This window comes from Jaculus jaculus, chromosome 19 (genome assembly GCF_020740685.1).
Source record: "Jaculus jaculus isolate mJacJac1 chromosome 19, mJacJac1.mat.Y.cur, whole genome shotgun sequence".
NCBI classification, from domain to species: Eukaryota; Metazoa; Chordata; class Mammalia; order Rodentia; family Dipodidae; genus Jaculus; species Jaculus jaculus.
In genome coordinates this window covers 36,456,614-36,475,665 of record NC_059120.1, presented here as the reverse complement: position 1 = coordinate 36,475,665, position 19,052 = coordinate 36,456,614, and the positions used below count along the sequence as shown (strand labels likewise).

Sequence of the window (19,052 nt, the reverse complement as noted above, 5' to 3'; positions counted from 1 at the left end):
CACTCGTCTGTGCTGATGTTGCTCCTGTTTTCACAGCTGGAGGGACCTCTTCTCCCTCCCCACTCACTAGCTCCTTCAGGTCCCAGCTTAGAGTCCCTTGTTTCCTAGGAAGGTCACTGCAAATTCCTGGCCCTTCTGCCTTTATTGACCTCCCTCAGCATCTGTTGCCGAGGGAGATGCTCACTCCAACAGGACGTTCTCTGATGGCAGGGTTATGGTTCTCCTGGCACTCCTGTGTCTTGCATAGAGTCAGGATACATTGATTTGCACATCTTAAATATGTGTGGACAAAATGAATTGTATTTCTTTCCATTCCATCTGAGGAGCACGCCTCTTCTTTCCACAGGTCACTGGCGGGGCGGCCAGGGCAGGCTCAGGTCTTCTCCCTTGACCCCTCCAGCACCTCCAGGGGATGCTGTGTGCTCAAACATGCTTGCTGGAAAGCTGTACCCCTCTCCCAAGATTGTTAACCAGCCAAGCTGACATTAATCCCAACCCGATGGCAGCCTTAATTCTTCAACTTAATTATTTTCATATTTCTAGTAGCTAGGAATTGCTTTATCCAAATGAATCTCACACAGAACTTCCAGGAGCTGCCCCCAACCCCAGCACATCCAAGGAGACCCTGGCCCTCCAGAAGCACGGTGAGCACTTCAAAAACAGCAACAGGCCAGGTGATCTTGACACCAGTGACATCTGCTCTCAGTGCCGTAAGAGCCTGGTGTGGTGGCGCACGCCTTTAAGCCCAGCACATGGGAGGCAAAGGTAGGAGAATTGCTGTGAGTTCAAGGCCACCTTGAGAATACAGAGGGAATTCCAGGTCATCCTGGGCTAGAGTGAGACCCTACCTCAAAACAAAACAAAACAAAACAAAAAAGGTCCCTAAAGAGCAACAGCTGGTGTCCGACTGTTGGGTTTTGTGACTGAAACACCTCAGAGACTCCTGCACTGATTCAAACTCAACCCACTAGAGGCCACAAGAAAGCCAGCCGGAGGGGATGGGGGGAAAGAGCAGGTTCACAGACAACTGCATCCTGTGCCCTGCTCCCCCAACGACCAAGCAGCCGGATGGGAGCAGCCTCCAGGCCTCCAAGGCCAGTGTGAAGTTTGTTTACACATCATGCCCGTGGCATGTCTGTTCTTGTGAATTCTTGCTCAGCTTGTTCTGCCTAAATTTGTAGATTGCTAGAGCTCAGCTCGAGCATTTTTTCCCCTAAATTGTCTGAAAATTCTCTCCAAATACCACTCACTCATGAAAACAATGTGCTTGGGGGGAAAGCTGGAGGAGACGAGGCATCAATGAGCTGCTAGGAAAGAGGCAGAACTCATTACTTTGTGTTGGACTCCAGGGAGAGTTTCATGTATTTTGCACCCATGCTCAGGGAGGAAAAATACATTTTAATGTGTGTCCAGGAAAGAGATACCCCAAACATTCTTTTTTTTTTTTTTTTTTTTTTTTGGTTTTTCGAGGTAGGGTCTCACTCTAGTCCAGGCTGACCTGGAATTAACTCTGTCATCTCAGGGTGGCCTTGAACTCATGGCAATCCTCCTACCTCTGCCTCCTGAGTGCTGGGATTAAAGGCGTGCGCCACCACGCCCGGCTCCCCAAACATTCTTAATAAGCCATCATTTTTTGGACATGAATTCTTCCTGTGAGTAACTTTTAGTCTTCTATAATTTACATCTTATTTTTAAAGTGGCTAGTCTTCTGAAAAGTAGAATAGGACAGAGTGGCTTGTAGTTTACTAGGATAATGAGCTTTCACAAACCAGAAGGTGTTTATTGCACCACCACTAAACTTTTTTTCCCCTTTCATTCTTACTACTTCACATCCAATTAGCCTTTCTTCAAAGGTCCTGTTTTCAAACCTCCTACTATTTTTAATAGCCATTCTCTACTGGTCATGCGGAAAGCCAAATGGGCAGTATGTGCGTGGGTGTTTGGAAACCAAAGTTGTCCTGTGTCCTTTCCCCTTGGGATTATGGGTAAGAATCTTAAAGGCCACTGAGAGCGAGACATATTGACACAAGTGATTACTGTGCCACATCACTTTCTCCACCTTCTCTAAATCCTCCTCATCATCCAAGCGATGATAGCCAGCTGGGGTTTAGTCTTAACTGCGGGAACTCCTGGGACTTTGGGGTCTCTAACATTAATGTCACCTTGTGTTGGCTGCTGCTGTAGCACTCCCAAAGAGGCTGACGAGACGGCGAAGCTGGCCTGCCGGCCCCCGAATGAGCTAGGAGCAAAGGCTCTGGTGCCTGACGTTGATGTCTATAGGAAGAGACCCTCCTCATGGTGCCGATGCAAAGTTCAATGACTTGTGTCCAACTTAGATTTACTTTTATAAGCTGTTCCCCAACCCAAGGCTAGGTATGTAGGATCATTTTTTATTTATTTTACTATAATGCAGTCTCTGGGCAGGGTAAATGCAACGGTGCTCCGTGTTTTCAACAGGACACATTTGTTTCTTCCTAATATGTCTCAGATGTCACACTTACCCAGTTTCTTGGCAAGCTTGGCTTCTTTCTTGGCATCCACCATCACAAAGCCTATGTTTTTATGTTCCAGGACCTGGGCCACAAGCTGAAGGGACAAACAGGAGAAAAAAAATGGGCTAAGGGAAGAAAGACGGCACAAGACACAGGTTCATATTCAGTTCTGATGTCAGGAGTGCTATCCTCCATTCTCCCTGACGTGTGACCAACTGAAGCAGCAGTCAAGGAGCTCTGTCACACAGTCCCTTTGGGAAAAGCAAGAAGCCAAGGACAGGGACCTGAGGAGCAGGCTGAGGAAAGGTCTGGAAGATGATGGCCACTGCTGCATGCACGTTTGCGCCTTTGGGCAGGTGTCTCTGGCACTGGAAGAGAGGAGGATCCGGACAGAAGCACGGGAAACACCGCGGATACCGTCATGGAGCCCTGAGCCCTTCTGCAGCTACGGAATGAAGCTGGGGAGGAAAACACCTTCAGTGACGGAGTCTGTTCCACACCCACGGACCAAGCACCCAGCCCCCGGGGAAGTACTGATGCCTGTCAGCCTCTGGAGGTTTCCTGCAGCCAGTGGAGAGCAGCAAGGAGTGTTTGAAGGTGGGGTACATGGGGCCCAAAGGTGAGGAAGATGCAGCAGTGTCCTGGATGGACAGATGGCTCAAAGTACTCGGGTCAACACTGGCATACAAGATGACACTATGCGTAAGACTGGCGTGTGCTAAGCTTCCTGAAACAGACAGAAGCAAGTAAGGACACTATCAGATGCCTGAGCTCCAATTCTTGCCATCTCACTGAAAAGGGACTTGAAATCATGTGAAGAAATTACCAGACAGATCATTAAATAGCTCTTGTGGATGTGTAGGTGTGGTCTGGGGGTTGAACCCACAGTCTCATGAATGCTGGGTAAATGTTCTCTACCACTGAGTTACACCCCAAATCCTAATACTATTTCTAAAGTTAATTTAAAAAAATCATTGATATAATGTAATTATAAGAAAGGGAGTTTCCTTGTAAATGTTACCCAGTTTTCCCCAGCAACGAGGCCTTGTATCATAAATCACAACTGGACAGTAGCAGCAAAGTAGTTAAGATACAGAACATGTCCCGCCCACAAGTGCTGTGGTCCTTTGAAGTCATACCCACTGCACCCAGCCCCATTGCCACACTAGGCCCTGGGAGCCAATAATTCACCAGCTCTCTATCTGTATAATCTTTCCAATGTAAGAATGCTATGTCTTGTGAGATTGACTTTTTACTTGGCATCATAATCCAGAGATTCATTAAGGCTGTTGCATGCGTCAACAAGTTTGCTCTTTTTATTTTGAACAGCAGGAGTGGCTCCCCCACAGTAGTGATGTGCATTGGTTTAATTATTCACCCATCACAGGACATCGGACTGGTTTCCAGTTATTGGCTATTATGAATGAACTGCTAGAAATGTCTGCATTTCAATTTTTCAGTTTAAGATTGATCTTAATTTCTCTGGAATAAATGCTGACCTGCATGGTAGTCTCATGCTAAGTTTTTTTTAAAAAATATTGCATTTTTATTTTCTAATATTTTTATTTATTTATTTGAGACAGAAAGAGAGAGAGAGAGTGGCATGCCAGGGTATCCAGCCACTGCCAATGAATTCCAAATGCATGCACATCTTTGTGCATATAGCTTATATGGGTCATGGAAAACCGAACCTGGGTCCCTTGGCTTTGCAAGCAAGCACCTTAATTACTAAGCCATCCCCCCAGCCCTTATACTAAGTTTTTACTGAAGCCCCCAAGCTGCTTCCCGGAATGGCAGTGCCATTTATACTCATGGACAGTGTGAGCGGTCCAGCGCCTCCACATTCATGACAGCACTTGATGTCGCTACTTATTTTAGTCATTCTGATCTAGATGTACTACTTTCTCCTTGTGGATTTAATTTACACTGATGTGGTGATGTGATTTCGACCATTTTTCCAGGTACTTATTTGCCTTATACATGTTCTTGTCCATGAGATGCCCACTCATGAGGTTAGCTTACTTTTAGAGTTACTTTTGTCTTTTTTTTCGGTGCTGAGGACCGAACCCAGGGCCTTGCGCTTGCTAGGCAAGCACTCATCCACTGAGCTAAATCCCCAACCCCTAGAGTTACTTTTGTTTGTTGGTTTATGTAATTGGCAAACATTTTCTTCCATTCTGTACCTTATTTTTTCATCTTTATTTTAAAAAATCTCAACTTGTATTTATTTATGAGAGAGACAGACCAGGGGAGGGAGAGGATGGGTGCTCTAGAGCCTCTAGCCACTGCAAGTGAACTCTCGACACATGCACCACCATGTGCATCTGGCTTATGTGAGTTCTGGGGAGTTGAACCTGGGTCCCTGGGCTTTTTAGTCAAGTGCCTTAACTGCTAAGCCATCTCCCCATCCCTTTTCCATCTTCTTAACCAAAGTCTTTCACAGAACATTTAATGTCAATGAAGTCCAATTTACCATTCTTTCCACTTATAGTATGGATTTCTTTTTTGGGGGGGTTGTGTGTATGTATATTTGAAATGTGGTGTGGAGGGGTGTCATATGCATGTGTATGTACCCTTGAGGAGTCCTATGTGCTCCCAGCTGTGAGTGCTCGCCTGTGGTGGCCAAAGCCTTAAGTCGGCTGTCCCACACCACGGCTCATCTGCCCATTCTTTTTTTTTTTTTTTAATTTTTATTAACATTTTCCATGATTATAAAATATATCCCATGGTAATTCCCTCCCTCCCCACCCCCACACTTTCCCGTTTGAAATTCCATTCTCAATCATATTACCTCCCCATTACAATCATTGTAATTACATATATACAATATCAACCTATTAAGTATCCTCCTCCCTTCCTTTCTCCACCCTTTATGTCTCCTTTTCAACTTACTGGCCCTGCTACTAAGTATTTTCATTCTCACACAGAAGCCCAGTCATCTGTAGCTAGGATCCCCATATGAGGGAGAACATGTGGCGCTTTCATCTGCCCATTCTTAAGTGAGCCTGAGTCCGGTTCTGACAGTGGAACACACTGCTTTCTGGAAGCTCAGGTGATTCCCTGCTCTCTGCTCCTCTTTGCTGGTCTGGGGTGACAGGCTCTTGTGGCCACACTCAGCTGTTAAATCTATGGAGATTTGAACTCGGGCTGCTTCGGGCCCCCTCAGGCCCTCATCCATCAGCAGGAAGCACACTTAGCCACTGAACCTCTCTCCAAAAGTAGATTAGACTTTTGATGTTACGTTTAAGTAAAAGTTACTTAGCCCTGAATTCTGAAATTTCCTCCTTTCTCTAAAAGGGCTGTAGTTTTACATTCTTATCTTAGAGACCTTGGCCTAGTTGGATTCAATTTTGTGCAAGATGTGAGATTGAGGTTCTATTTTCTTTTGTATGTAGTAGATGTCTTACTGCTCCAACATCATTTGTTGACGACCCTTTGTCCAATGACTTGCCTTCGCACCTTTATCAAAGCTCAGCTGCCACGTGTGTAGGCCTATTTCTCTGTCCCATTTCACTGTTCCTCATGTCTCTCCCTCTGTGATACATTTTAAAAACAGGTAGATTTCCTTTTCCTACTTTGTAAATTGCTTTAACTGTCCTACTTCTGCTTTCCCATGAAGGCTTCAGGATAATCTTACTTATATCTATAAGTAGTCTTGCTGGGATTTTGGTAGGGATTGCCTTAACTCTGTGTATCACCTTGGGGACATGGATATCGTTATATCATGAAAATGGTATATCTCTCCATCTGTTGTTTCTTTCAGCCACACCACTTAGTTCTCAGCATGTCTTGCTTTGTTTTGTCTTTGTTAGTTTGAGACAGGCTCTCACGCAGCACAGCTTGGTCTTGAACTCCTGGTCCTTTTGCCTCCCTCTCCTAGGTACTGGGATTATAAGCACATGCCATCATGTCCAGTTTAGCAAGTTGACAACTTCCATGAATTTTCTAAGTAGACAATCATCTGCCAATATTTCATTCATTTCCAATTTGTAAATTTCCTTGTTTTCTTGACTGTATTGATGACAACATCACGCACTACTTTGAATAAGGGTGCCTTGCTCCTTTTTACCATGTTTGTTTGTTTGTTTCTCAGTCTTATGGATTTATCTATTTTCCTTTCTGTCCTTTCAGTTTTATTGTATGTTTTGCAATTACATTATTTTGTCTAAGATATTCTTAGATTTCTTGTCTTCTCAGAGGTGGATTAACTCCAGGACTACTTAGCTCTACACTCACACTTTCTGTTCTGTGCCTCTTTCTTTCATTCAGTTCATTTTCATGTCTTGTATTAGTCTCCCCAAATCTCCGATAATAACTGCTTAAGGTCGTTCTTTACCCAGTCACGCGTCCCTTCCATCTGCCTTCCACTCTCTTTCTTTTCTGTGGCTGTAAATGATTCCCCTTCCTCCCAGACAGAACAGAGAGCTGCTCTGAGGAGCGCCTGTGCGTGGGGTGGACAGCAGGGCTGAGGGGCAGGTAACGAATGACCCCCATGTCCCCCAAGGCACTTTTCTCTTCCATCCCTGCTGGAACCTGGAAGACTTAGAATGAAAGGCAGAGCCGGGGTTTACTCATGACTCGTTGTGTGCTCTCCTGCCTTGACTACACAGGCGGGGCTTCTGCAAAGTCACCTGGCTTCAGATTATTGCATTCAGTCTTTCATACAAAGTTTCAATGAACTTTCTTGTTTCCATTAGAAGTCACTATGTCTATCAAAATCTTAAATGTTCCCTTTCTATCATTCAAAGTCAAGAGCCATGACACTTAAATGCTTGTGGCACAGTAAACGTCCCCAGTGCTAGAGCATAACCTGTCAGGTGGGGTAAGAGTCAACGCAGGGCTTCCTGGGCCTGCGCAGCACAGGATAGATAGTAGAGCTGGCGTGGGGCCCAGGAATCCACATTCTTACAAACCACATCCCATGATCCTGCTCTGAAAAAAAGGCTATTAATGGTTGTCTGCTCATCTAAAAGCAGAAGGGTTTTCTGGTGCAACTGCGATTGCACAGGATTCTACCTGAGTCCGTGCTGACTCTTTTGGCCTCTTTCCTGTTAGTGTAGAAGAGAAGTAACAGTAGTAACTCTGACAAGAGGGCCAGATAGATGGCTCAGCAGGTAAAGTGCTTGCCACACAAACATCAAGATCTGAGCTCATATCCCTACGTCCATGTAAAATGCCAGACATGGTGGCATGCCCTATAACCCCAGTACTGGGGAGACAGAGACAGGGAATCTCTGGAGTTCACTCACTAGTTAGCATATACCGCCTTGTGAGCTCTAGGTTCAGCAAGAAACCCTGTCTCAAAAAGTAAGAGAAGAGCCAGGCGTGGTGGCGCACACCTTTAATCCCAGCACTTAGGAGGTGGAGGTAGGAGGATCACCGTGAGTTCGAGGCCACCCTGAGACTACATAGTGAGTTCCAGGTCAGCCTGGACTAGAGAGAGACCCTACCTCATAAAACCAATCAAAAAAAAAGTAAGAGAGAATAACTGAGGTAGACCTCTGACATTTTAACTCTGACCTCCACTCTCACATATACACATGTGCACACAAACCCACAGACACACATGTACACACACACTCCACATATATGCCTGTAAGGTGGTGTGAATGAAATGTCCCCATAGGCTCATGTTTTTGAACACTTGGTGTCCAGCAAATGGCACTATTTGAGAAAGCTGTGGAACTTTCAGGAGGTGGAGCCTTGCTAGAGGAAGCGTGTCACTGAGGGAAGACCGGCAAGTGTTACAGCCCAGCCATTTGCTTTACTTCCTCCTCATTGGTGTGAAGATGTGATGCAGGCTGCCTGCTCAGGCCTGCCATGCCATGATGGTCTCCACACGGTGGAGCTACAGGCTGAATTAAGCCCTTTTCCTTCAGTGAGTTGCTTCTGGTTGGGTGTGTGTTCACAGTCGTGATAATGTGCAACACAGAAAGAGCAACACAAAAGAAAAAGAAAGCTTTTTGAGAATCAGAGTGTTTGATTCAGGCCTCTCTCAGCACACACCAGCATGCTTTGTTGGTTTTGAGACAAGCAACAACAGGTGCCTTTCCTGGGCTTGTGAAGCTCAGCTTCTGCACCTTTGAACATGGACAAGTGGGAAGAGCTCGCTCAGGTGAGGCAGTTCTTGATTCCCTGGCTAACAAAGCACTGCCGAGTGGCCTGTGCCCTGGATGGTTAGACAGAGCAGGCAGATCAAAGAGGAAGCCCCCACCGGAGACATGCCCTTCTTTTCCTCCCCCTCCTCACCTTCTGCCTTGGTACATAATCCCAGCAGCCCCCAGAGCCCTCCAACCTGCATTAGGCCCAAAGCCTGTCCATCTGAGTTTCATCATCTCTGCCATCATCCTAGAAGATACCTGCAGAGACTTAACCCTAGAGTGGCCAGGCCTGGCAGCCATCTAATAATGCCATGGGACTGAATGAAAATGTTAGCTGTGGTGAAAGCTACCTCTGGGCTGACCCCTAATGTGACTGCAGTCTCTTAGGACCAAGACAGGACTCCGTCACACTGGCTTGGTCTTGCTCACATGTCGATCTTTGACATTGGCTACCACGTGAAGTTTAGGCTTATCTTTCACCCCATTCTCATTTCTAGTATGCCAGTATCCCATTGCAGGGTCAGCACTCTGACACTGGCTCTATAGCGATCAGACTTTGGGCGTAAGTCACTCCTGTGTTGTGACTTTCCTCACCGGGGAGAAGGGTTGATTTTTGTATCTTTGTATCTTTTTTGTTCTTTGTATCTTGTACAGCGTCTTGGAGACCTCAGCGCACTTGTGGGACATGAATGAATTGGCCCACGTACTTCGCAGGTTCACTGAGTTTGTGAGCCAAAGGGTAAGAAGGAATTTTCACCCAATGCCACAACCCCCCATATGTGAGAGGAGAGGGGTGGCTTCATAGTTTCCCAAGTGCCCAGAAACCCGGGGGCTCTTTGTGGGTGGTTGCGATTTTCTCCTGCGAGCTTGCAGTCATCCCTGCTGTCTGCATTTGGCTGGTCTGTTGTGTCTGAGTCTTGTGGGTCTCAACCCCAGACCAAGATTGGCATTGGCTCCTGGTTATGTGTAGCTCCCTTGGCATCGCTTCCCTGTTCCCTCTTACAAAAATGCCAAGATGTGCTTTGACTGTGGTTCATTCTCCTGAGCAAAAGAGCTGCTGAGAATGTCCCACATACCTGATATAATCCAGCGATAAAGAAGCAGGTGCTTATTGTACATCTTTTCTCCATGCTATGTTGTGCTGTGCAGCTCTTTCCTGTACCACGATCACCACTGAAATGGTGAGGTCCAAGAACATGACATCTGTGATGTGCGTAAGTGGCCCATTGATAGCAGATCCCAGTGGTGAGAAGCACAAGGATTCGTGATAGAGCCCTGGGCTCCTGACTTGGTTCCTATCCTGTGCTATGACCCACTGCAGGATATGCACAACAACAGGATTTATTTCCTGGGATTGTTTGGAAGAGTTTGAACAGCGGAATAGGGTGCTGGATGTTGTACTGACTCAAAACTGCCACAGTCTGGAGCATCAGAGAGGCACATCATTAATGGGTGGAGGGGTGGCTACTGTGTTCAAGGTACTTGCAAACTAAAAATGTGTGAGAAATGCATCAGCTTCAAGGTCCTTGTGCTATAGTGAGAGAGGCACCCAAAGCAGCAGGACAGAAAATAAGGGCTGTAGAGCTCTCGTGAGAGAGAGCCCATGGGCAGGGAGGTGAAACCTTGCAAGCCATCATACACGTCATGGGTCTGATTTCCATGCATTCAGGATGCATCTAAAACCTGTAACATGGCCAGCATGGATACCAATGTGGTGAGTTTATGCTTACATAAATCAGCCAAGAGCTGGGATATGCACCCACGGCTCAGGAAGAGGTCCCAGTGGAGTTATGGACATGAGAGGCAGAGGCAAGAAGGTGGGTGGCATGTTTGAGGGGTGAGTTCATGAGAAAACCACATGCCAGGGCTGGCCATGTTGGAGGCGTGAGGATCCTGGTCCTGGCAGAGAGGAAGCACAGGGGAAGCGAAGGGTGGGAAAGGATCACGGTGCCCTGACTGTAAAGTCATGAAGGGAAAAGAAGTCATATCAAGTGTCACAGGGAGTCAAGGAGGGGAGGGACCCCCCGTTGGGTTTCTCCTTTTGGGACTGGCAAGTCACGGGTGACCTTGTAGAGAAAATCTGGGACAGAAGCCAAAGCCAGGAACTGAACCGTTGAGTGGGTGGTGAGGACAGGCTAGAGCAGGTGTGGCTTACTTGTTCCAGAAGTTCACCCATGAAAGGAAGGGTCAGCACACAAGGCAGATAGAAGGGCTTAAACTCCCTGTTGTGTGACTATCCTCTGGGCCTCAGAGGACAGCACATCCAATAGGTCACCCAAGTCCCTGTGTAAGACTTCTTTCTCTGCCCTATCCCAGGGACAGGGATGAAGACAGACATATCTGTGCCACTTCCCAAGAACTGCCTTTGAGGGGGAGAAACTCAAATTTCCTTTGAGGGAAGGTGGGGGGGGAGGAAAACGGGTGGAACCATTTGAAGGGTAGGGCCTGGGATGCTTTTCTGCAGGCTCAGGAATCTGCACACACATCTTGCCCAGGATCCTAAGGGGAGCAGCTCAGATCTCTGCTCAGAGCGAATGTCTTTAGACCAGTCAGTAGACCTAGGCTTGTTGCAGGCCTGCTCCTTCCTTGCTGCCAAGAGCAGAGGGCTGCGTTACCCAACTCCTTCATCCCACCTGGCAACGTGTCAAACTGTTCAACAACTGTGCGTCCCTGAAATTCAAGAGCCATGATTATCTCCGGTAATCTCCCGTCACTCTGGGCTGCCCTCAGGCGAGGCCCGGGCTATGTATAGCTGGGCAGTTGGCAGGGAGATGTCCACCAAAGAGGCTGGGTGGGGAAGCAGATGCCTGTTGTGAGAGGCGAGGGGACACCAGGGCCTCTGGGGGCCAGCAGAAGGTGCCTTGGGGGAGCAGGAGGCTGTCGATCATTTTCCTCACCCACTTCACTCATGGCCAAGGCAGAGGCTGAAAGGCTGCTGTGTGTGTATTCAGCGCACCCCTCCACATAGAGAAGCTGAGAAGACCCTACAATCACAGCCTCAACTTCCTCGTGTGAATTGTGTTCCTAAATCATTGCAAAAAGACTCCCTAGAGGTTTGCAAGTGAAGAAATGGAGCAACAGAGAGGCTGAGCCGCTTGCCCTGGGGCCTAGTTCACTAAGACCCAGACCCAGGTCCTCTTCTGTTGCCATGTAATTCCCGACAGGGCAGCAGAGGAACCCTGATAACAAGCTATGAGACACAGCAGGCTACATTTCCCCGAGCTCCGAGTTTCTAATCTAAAAGGAAGTGAAATCTAATTCTTGCAGGTGTGACCTCCATGCAAGTACTTAGTGAGTGTTTATTCCCTGTAACTCCAGTGCTGGGCAAATCCCATCCTGCTAAGCCTATGGTTTCTCACTGAAAGCACCCATCAGCATTTTCTGCGGGTGAGGCTGACATTAACATAGACCAAGGGGGCCACCCAGAGCTTCCGCTGCAGCAGGTTTGGGATGGACCCCGGAATGTGCATGTCTGACTGAGTCTCTGGTGACACTGTGCGTCTGCTCTGGGCGGTGAGAACCTCTGTTCTATGCAGCTTCTAACATCCGATCACAGCGTCTCACTGCATGGCCTTGTACGACGTCCAGACTCACAGAATGACACAGACTATCTCTGGAGGCCAGGATTTTTGTTCTGTTTTTGTTTTCCATTTTATACTAACAAGATCATTGGATGAAATTTAAAAAATGGATTTGATTTGCACACACACACACACACACGCACACACACACACACACAATTTGGCGGCTGAAAGAATAGTACAACGATGCAGCACTTGTCTAGCATGAGCAAGGACCTACGTCCAATCCCCACCATCACAAAATGAATTATTTATTCATTAATTAACAACACGAATTGACTGACGTGGAGTAGATCAGACCCTTTCCTAATTTTCTTATCAGAGTTCTGTGCCCAAGAGCTCGTGGAAATGCCATCTAGAAGCGCAGCCCCCAGCATGCTATGGGATTCCCTCTGCAGCCTCCCCAGCTCAGAAGGAGCCCACAGTGTCCAGAGCCTTTCTGGAACCAACAAGAAGCCATCTTGTTCTAAACTAACTTTCTCTTGATTGATATTTTCATTCATTAAAATGGAGGAGAGGATGGGGCTCAACAGTTAGAGGCACTTGCTTGCAAACCCTGATGGCCTGGGTTCAATTCCTCAGCACTTACGTAAAGCCAGATACACAAAGTAGTGTGTGTGTGTGTGTGTGTGTGTGTGTAGTTTGTTTGTAGTGGCAGGAGGCCCTGGATGCCGATACACACACTCTCTCTCTGTCCTCTCTCTCAAATATATTTTTTAATTTTTATTTATTTGAGAGAGAATGGGACAGAAGCAGAGATTGAGAGACAGAATGGGCATGCCAGGCCCTCCAGCCACTGCAAACAAACTCCAGACGCGTATGCCTCCTTGTGCATCTGGCTTATGTGGGTTCTGAGGAATTGAACTTAGGTCCTTTGCCTTTGCAGGCAAGTGCCTTAATTGCTAAGCCATTCCCCCAGCCTCAAATTTATTTTTTTTTAAAGGAGGAGAGGTGAGTGTCTCTGTATAGAATAACAAGTAGAGGAAGAAATTTTTGGCATCTCTCTCCTGCCATGCACATTGAAAACCAGAAGAGGAACCTGACCCTGCTTGACTTAATTTTATGAGATGTCTGATGAGATCCCAGCATTCGGGAGCTGAGGCAATTGGATCCTGAGTTTGAGACCAGCCTAATCTACATAGCAAGACCCTGTCTCAGAGCAAAACGAAAACACTAACAACAAATTCTGACTAGTGTTATGTTGTGTGTGGAGAACGTGTGTGTGTGTGTGTGTGCACACACACGCACATAGGTTCCTGTGTGTGGATGCCTGTGTGTGGACGCCAGAGGTTGAAATCAGGTGTCTTTCTCAATCACTTTCCACCTTAGTTTTCTGAGACAGCGTCTCTCAACAAACCTGAGGCTCACCAACAAGCTAGCCATCCAACCCCAGGGAATCTCTTGTCTTCGGCCCCAGGGAGGGGTTACAGGCGCATACTACATGCCTGGCTTTTATTCAGCTTGACCGTAGAGCAAACACTTTACCCACTGAGCCATCTTCCCAGTTTCTAACTGTGTCACTTCAATGGCATCTACTATCCACATACACCATAGAAATCCAAGCCATGGGGAGAGGAGAGACAGGGTTTCGCACCCATGGTGAGTTCAAGGGCATCCCTCCCGTGCTCACCACTTTGCACCTGTCATACGTCTCTGCCATAAGATGTCCTGTTAGGAAAGCACATGGCGTGGCTTACATTTTATAGAACAAGCCCTCAGCCTCTGGCAGTTAGGACCTTCCTGATGCCACACGGCTTGGACAAAGACTCAACACCATTTGCTCCTTTCTGAATCCAAGAGTTGGACCCGTTTTTCTTTGTAGGTAAATTGGGTATGTGTGGGCAGCTAACCAGTGGTTTCATATCCAGGGCCAGGCTGTGGAGAGGGTTGAGGCAGAGACAGGTGAGCCTTGGTACAGTGTGCAGCAGATGGGGAGGACAGGCGGCCTGGCTCCGTGCGGCCAGCAGAAGGAGGGGCTCCTGGAACCAGGTGCCTTGGGCACTCTGAAGCCTGCCCGACCCACCTTATTGCAAGATGGCATACTGGCTATCTTCCTGCGCAGCTAGCCAAACAGGAGCAGCTTGTCTGGAGACTCTGACCCACTGCATCCAGTTCATAAACTAGGGAAGCTGTCAGGCTTCTTCAGATGCGTGGGTACTTCAGCCCAGACAGGCATGCTAGGTGAAACAAGCCGTCTTCGATGTGCAGCAAGGCCAAGCTGAGGCACCCCCAGTCCCCACTGACCACACAGCACAGGGCTGGGGACTGGACGGAAAAGCCTCGGTGTTCTTGAGCAGATTTATGTCTTACTTTTATTGTTATTATTATTATTATTATTATTTACTTATTTGAGAGCGACAGAGAGAGAAAGAGGCAGAGAGAGAGAGAGAGAGAGAGAGAGAGAGAGAGAGAGAGAGGGAGAATGGGCACGCCAGGGCCTCCAGCCACTGCAAATGAACTCCAGACGCGTGCACCCCCTTGTGCATATGGCTAACGTGGGTCCTGGGGAATCAAGCCTCGAACCGGGTCCTTAGGCTTCACAGGCAAGCGCTTAACCACTAAGCCATCTCTCCAGCCCTATGTCTTACTTTTTACCTTACTGCTTTGTAATATGAGTCCTTAGAATATTTTAATGCATGTGTATATATGTGTGTGTGTGTGTGTGTGTGTGTGTGTGTATAGGTGTGTGTATGCATGTGCACATGTGACTCCATATGACAGAGGACAACTTAAAGTGCCATTCTGTGAAACACCATCCACCTCCTTTGAGGCAGGGTCTGTAACTGGCTAGGAGCTCACAAATTAGCCTAGACCAGCTGCTGGCCAGAAAGCCCGTTTCTGCCACCTCAGTGCTGGGCTTAGAGGCATGCCACCATGCCTGGTGATGTTTTAGTGGGTGCTAGGGGTCAAATTCAGGTCCTAATGCTTTTGAGGAAAACACTTTACCAACTGAGCTATATTCCCAGCTCTTAGACTGTTTTCAAAATATCTCATGTTCCCATTTAAACATTTAGACCTTTGGGAGGAGGTTACTCTAAGAACACAAGATTGTATTCCTGAACTGAGAAGGCCTGGAATAAGTCTTAGCTCATGAACTGAACAAGACTGAGTCTCCTGCTTATACCTCGGGATACTGAGGTCCTTGGGCGGCATGGGAGTAATGAGAGGCCTCTAATGGTCTCAATACTCACCAGTCAACAGAGTGGCTTCAAATTTGTAAAATCTTATGTCCTTAGGCTTTCTGTATGTAGACTTGCTAACTACCTCACCTCCATCCATGCTCTTGACCTTCTGTGGTCCCACCCTGCCCCCAGCACCATCTGTACCACATAAAGTGCCACCCCATGCCCATCTTACAGCCCTGTAGCACTGGGGATTGATTCCATGTGAACCATGGGACATGGGTGATCTTCTCCTGGTAGCTCAGGCTCTATATGTGGACGTGTTCTCAAGCCAAACCAAAATAAGCCTGAGCTCATCTGAGTTTTCAGAGTGGAGCAGGTGTGAGGCTGAAACAGGCCATCTTTGGGCAGTGAACAGTTGGAAAAAGTCCCTAAATCCTGCGTGATTGCTATTCTGTGCCCAGTATTCCCACATCACTCCATCTGTAGATTGACTTGACTCCAGCAACTTCACTTGCCTTGGGGTTTGGAAAAGTAACCATGGGACGTTTGCCAGTGCTAAATAGGCTTAGAAGGCAGGGTCAGCCTTACAGAGCTGGAGGCCTCTGCCCAAGTGGACTGGACTGAGTGTGCCACAGTTTAAAAATATCAGTTTAACCATATTTCAGAGGGACTAAGTAGGAGAACACACTGGTCCCTGAACCTAGTAAATTTTACCTCCTTACTATTTTCCTCAATACTTTAAAATATTAACTTAATTTTTTAAAAGTCAAGGAGAAATATATTTGTAATATAGACAATATAAGTGACATGTCAAACTGAGCCAGGTTCTAGCCTAGTAGTTGGAGACCAGCAAAGAGAACAAAGCCCTTGTCTTTATGGATTTTACCTTCTATCAGGAAGTCAGACAATTTGCCATATGTCACCCAATGCTGAGAAGCACAAGGAAGAGAAAGGAGGAAGAGGATGCTTGGAGAGGGTGACTTACATAGGTGGTCAGGGAGATGGCTTGGTTAATAAGGAGATGCTTGAACCTAGACCTAAATGAAATTGACATCATGGATGTCAGGGGCCATGTGACCTGTTTCTTCATAAGTAGGCAGCAAGGATTCATATTTGAGCTTGTCAACGCTTAGCTTCTGAGTATAGAACACCCAATGGTTTGCTCTGAAAAACTCCCTCAAAGTTCCCATTAAACACTACTGCATTTTCACATCCTACATCCATATGTCATTATGACACAGCAACCAAATAGATGCATGTCTCCTCCTAAGAGTTCTTACAAGGCCACTTTCTGGTATGGTCTTAGAAAACCAGGTAATTCGATGGGAAATGACTCAAAGAGGGCAAGGGGCTTTTCAGGTGAGGAAATCCTCTGGTTCTGAGTGAGGGGTCAGTGAGAGAGCTCTTAGCTGGTTAGCTGAGTCCCAGAGAAGATCTGGGTTCCTACACCCCTTAGACTCTACTTAACATCCCAAATCAGAGGTAACCAGTAAGTCTAATATCATTCAAGAAAGCCAAAAGACCAAAAGCCAAACAGATGCAAGGTGATATGGTCTTATGGAAAATTCCGCCAGCCCAACAGACCCACAAGTGCTTTGCAAACCTTTACATACTTACATATCACCTGAGAGGCAGAATCTAATTCTAGGGCAGGATCTGAATCCTTCGCTGCTAGCATATTCTCAAGCAATGCCACTGCCATTGGTCTCAGTGAATGCTTTTATTATCAAGACCTAAGCCTACGTGGTCCTCAAACTCGGCTTTATGTTACAATCACTCAGGAAGACCTCAACCTCAATTGGTAAACTTTATGGATTACCATGTTCAAAAATTGTACTGTCTGGGCATCATCTTTCGTCCATTGGCCAGTTAAAGCAGTTTCTGGGGGCAGGGTATAGTAAGTATGCACACAGTAGTAAGCTTGGAGGTCACTGAAGGAGGGAACAGCTAAAGGTGACATTTTCCTGATACATAAATCAGTTAGGATGGAGATCTGCACACAGAGGGAGTCAACTGTGAGGGGCTTTGCAGACTGAGATCAGTGACAGCAAGGGACTTCCTTATCTAAGATCTACAGAGCCCTGATGTCCACATTGCACATTCTGCATTGATTTTATTTTAAATATAACAGCTATACCCTTCCATCCCCTCTCCCCAGCTCCTGCCACCCTGGGACCCTTCCCCATGGTATGAGGCATGAAGGCCTCATTTAGTCCCTGTGTGGTAAGAGTCAACTGCCGGGGCCCAGGAGAAATCACAGAGAACGAGGTGACGTGACTACTACTATTACTGCTAGTGTGACAACCAGCATTAGAGTGATGGTGACAGACAAAGTAATCAATCAAAACCTATCAAAGCAGGAATACAGAGGCTGCAGAGAACTCAACACCAAATCAGACTGCCAACAGACCTGTCATGGCTCAGGGAACATTGTGGATGAGGGGGTGGAAAGATTGTAAGAGTCATTCGTTCATTTTATCATGTGAAGATTACTGTGTCTGCTGAGAGCAATAACTATTTGATGAATAGATGAATATGTCTATTCAGAGATTCACAATGCTTATTCTCATGTTCTAAAGCAGTAACCTGCCTGTGAGAATTCCCATGACTTCCCTCTACCCAGTAAGTATCTTACAGGTTGATCTCTTGCTCTCCACCTTGCTCCATCCCCAATCCACACACTCGGTTGACAGCATCAGCATCACGTTTGGATGTGGGAATGTAAAATGAAAAGTCCTCAGAGAACCTAAAACTATCAGTGGAGTGACACAGGTAAAGGACATGGGTTCTGGAGTCAGCTGGGAGGTCGGTATGAAAGAGGAAAGAGGAGGAGGCCAACTATCCCTCACTGGGCTTGGGTGTTTGGCAACAGGTGATGCCACTTCTGAAGGCTCGTGATAGTGCCTTGAAGATGCCAAGTGTTATACATTGCACCTGGGGCTCCAACACCATTTTCTGATGTCTTTACATAATAACCTATTGCACTTTTGATTCCCAAGCAGTTTCTTTATTTTACATATTGACGAGATTGAGAGAGACAGACAGAGAGAATGGGCACTCCAGGGTCTCCAGCCACTGCAAATGAACTGCAGACACATGTACCACTTTGTGCATCTGGCTTTACATGGGTACTGGGGAATCGAACCTGGGTCCTTAGGCTTTGCAGGCAAGTGCCTTAACTGCTGAGCCATCTTTCTCTACAGCCCCCAAGCAGTTTCTTTTATTTTTTTTTCTTTTCTTTCCAAGAAGTTTCTTGATCATCCTTTTCCAATTCAATCTTGGGGAAGGGGACTTACTGTTGTTTTGCTTCCCCTGTATTGAGCTTGCTTTGAATTCTGGTTCCTTGTAGAAGGCTGGCAATGTACCACAGAAACTCAACTCAAGTCTCCATGAACAGAGGAGAAAGACGTGAGAAGGCGCTTATGGCCTTAAGCAAGGGAGCTGCCTCTGTGAACTGAACAGTAGAAGGGGCCTCACTCCACAAAGGGCGTGACAAAGTCATTGAATGTGTCCCATTAAGACAACAATGAAAATGGAAATAGATAAATAAAATTAAAACCAGACAATTGTGTCAGGGTCTACAAATAGGAAAATGGCTTGTGGAATATGTATGCTTGTATAACTGGAGTTTTTAGGGTAAAAGCCTGGGCTCTGTCAGCTACAAGTTGGGCTCAGTCACATCCTAATTACCAGTTAAAGGGATCAGCAGTGGTGAAAAGCAGAGAAAGATTTAGTCAATGTGGCCACACTGGG

At 46.8% G+C, this 19,052-nt stretch overlaps 1 protein-coding gene across 1 annotated transcript in view; it reads right to left on the bottom strand.

The window, feature by feature from the left end:
- The window catches only part of Casq2 (calsequestrin 2), a 69,316-nt gene that overhangs the window by 42,692 nt on the left and 7,572 nt on the right, over nucleotides 1–19,052 (bottom strand). The window contains exon 2 of the mRNA XM_004667527.2: nucleotides 2,502–2,586. Coding sequence (XP_004667584.1) covers nucleotides 2,502–2,586 — 85 coding nt within the window. The remainder of the gene's footprint in view (nucleotides 1–2,501; nucleotides 2,587–19,052) is intronic.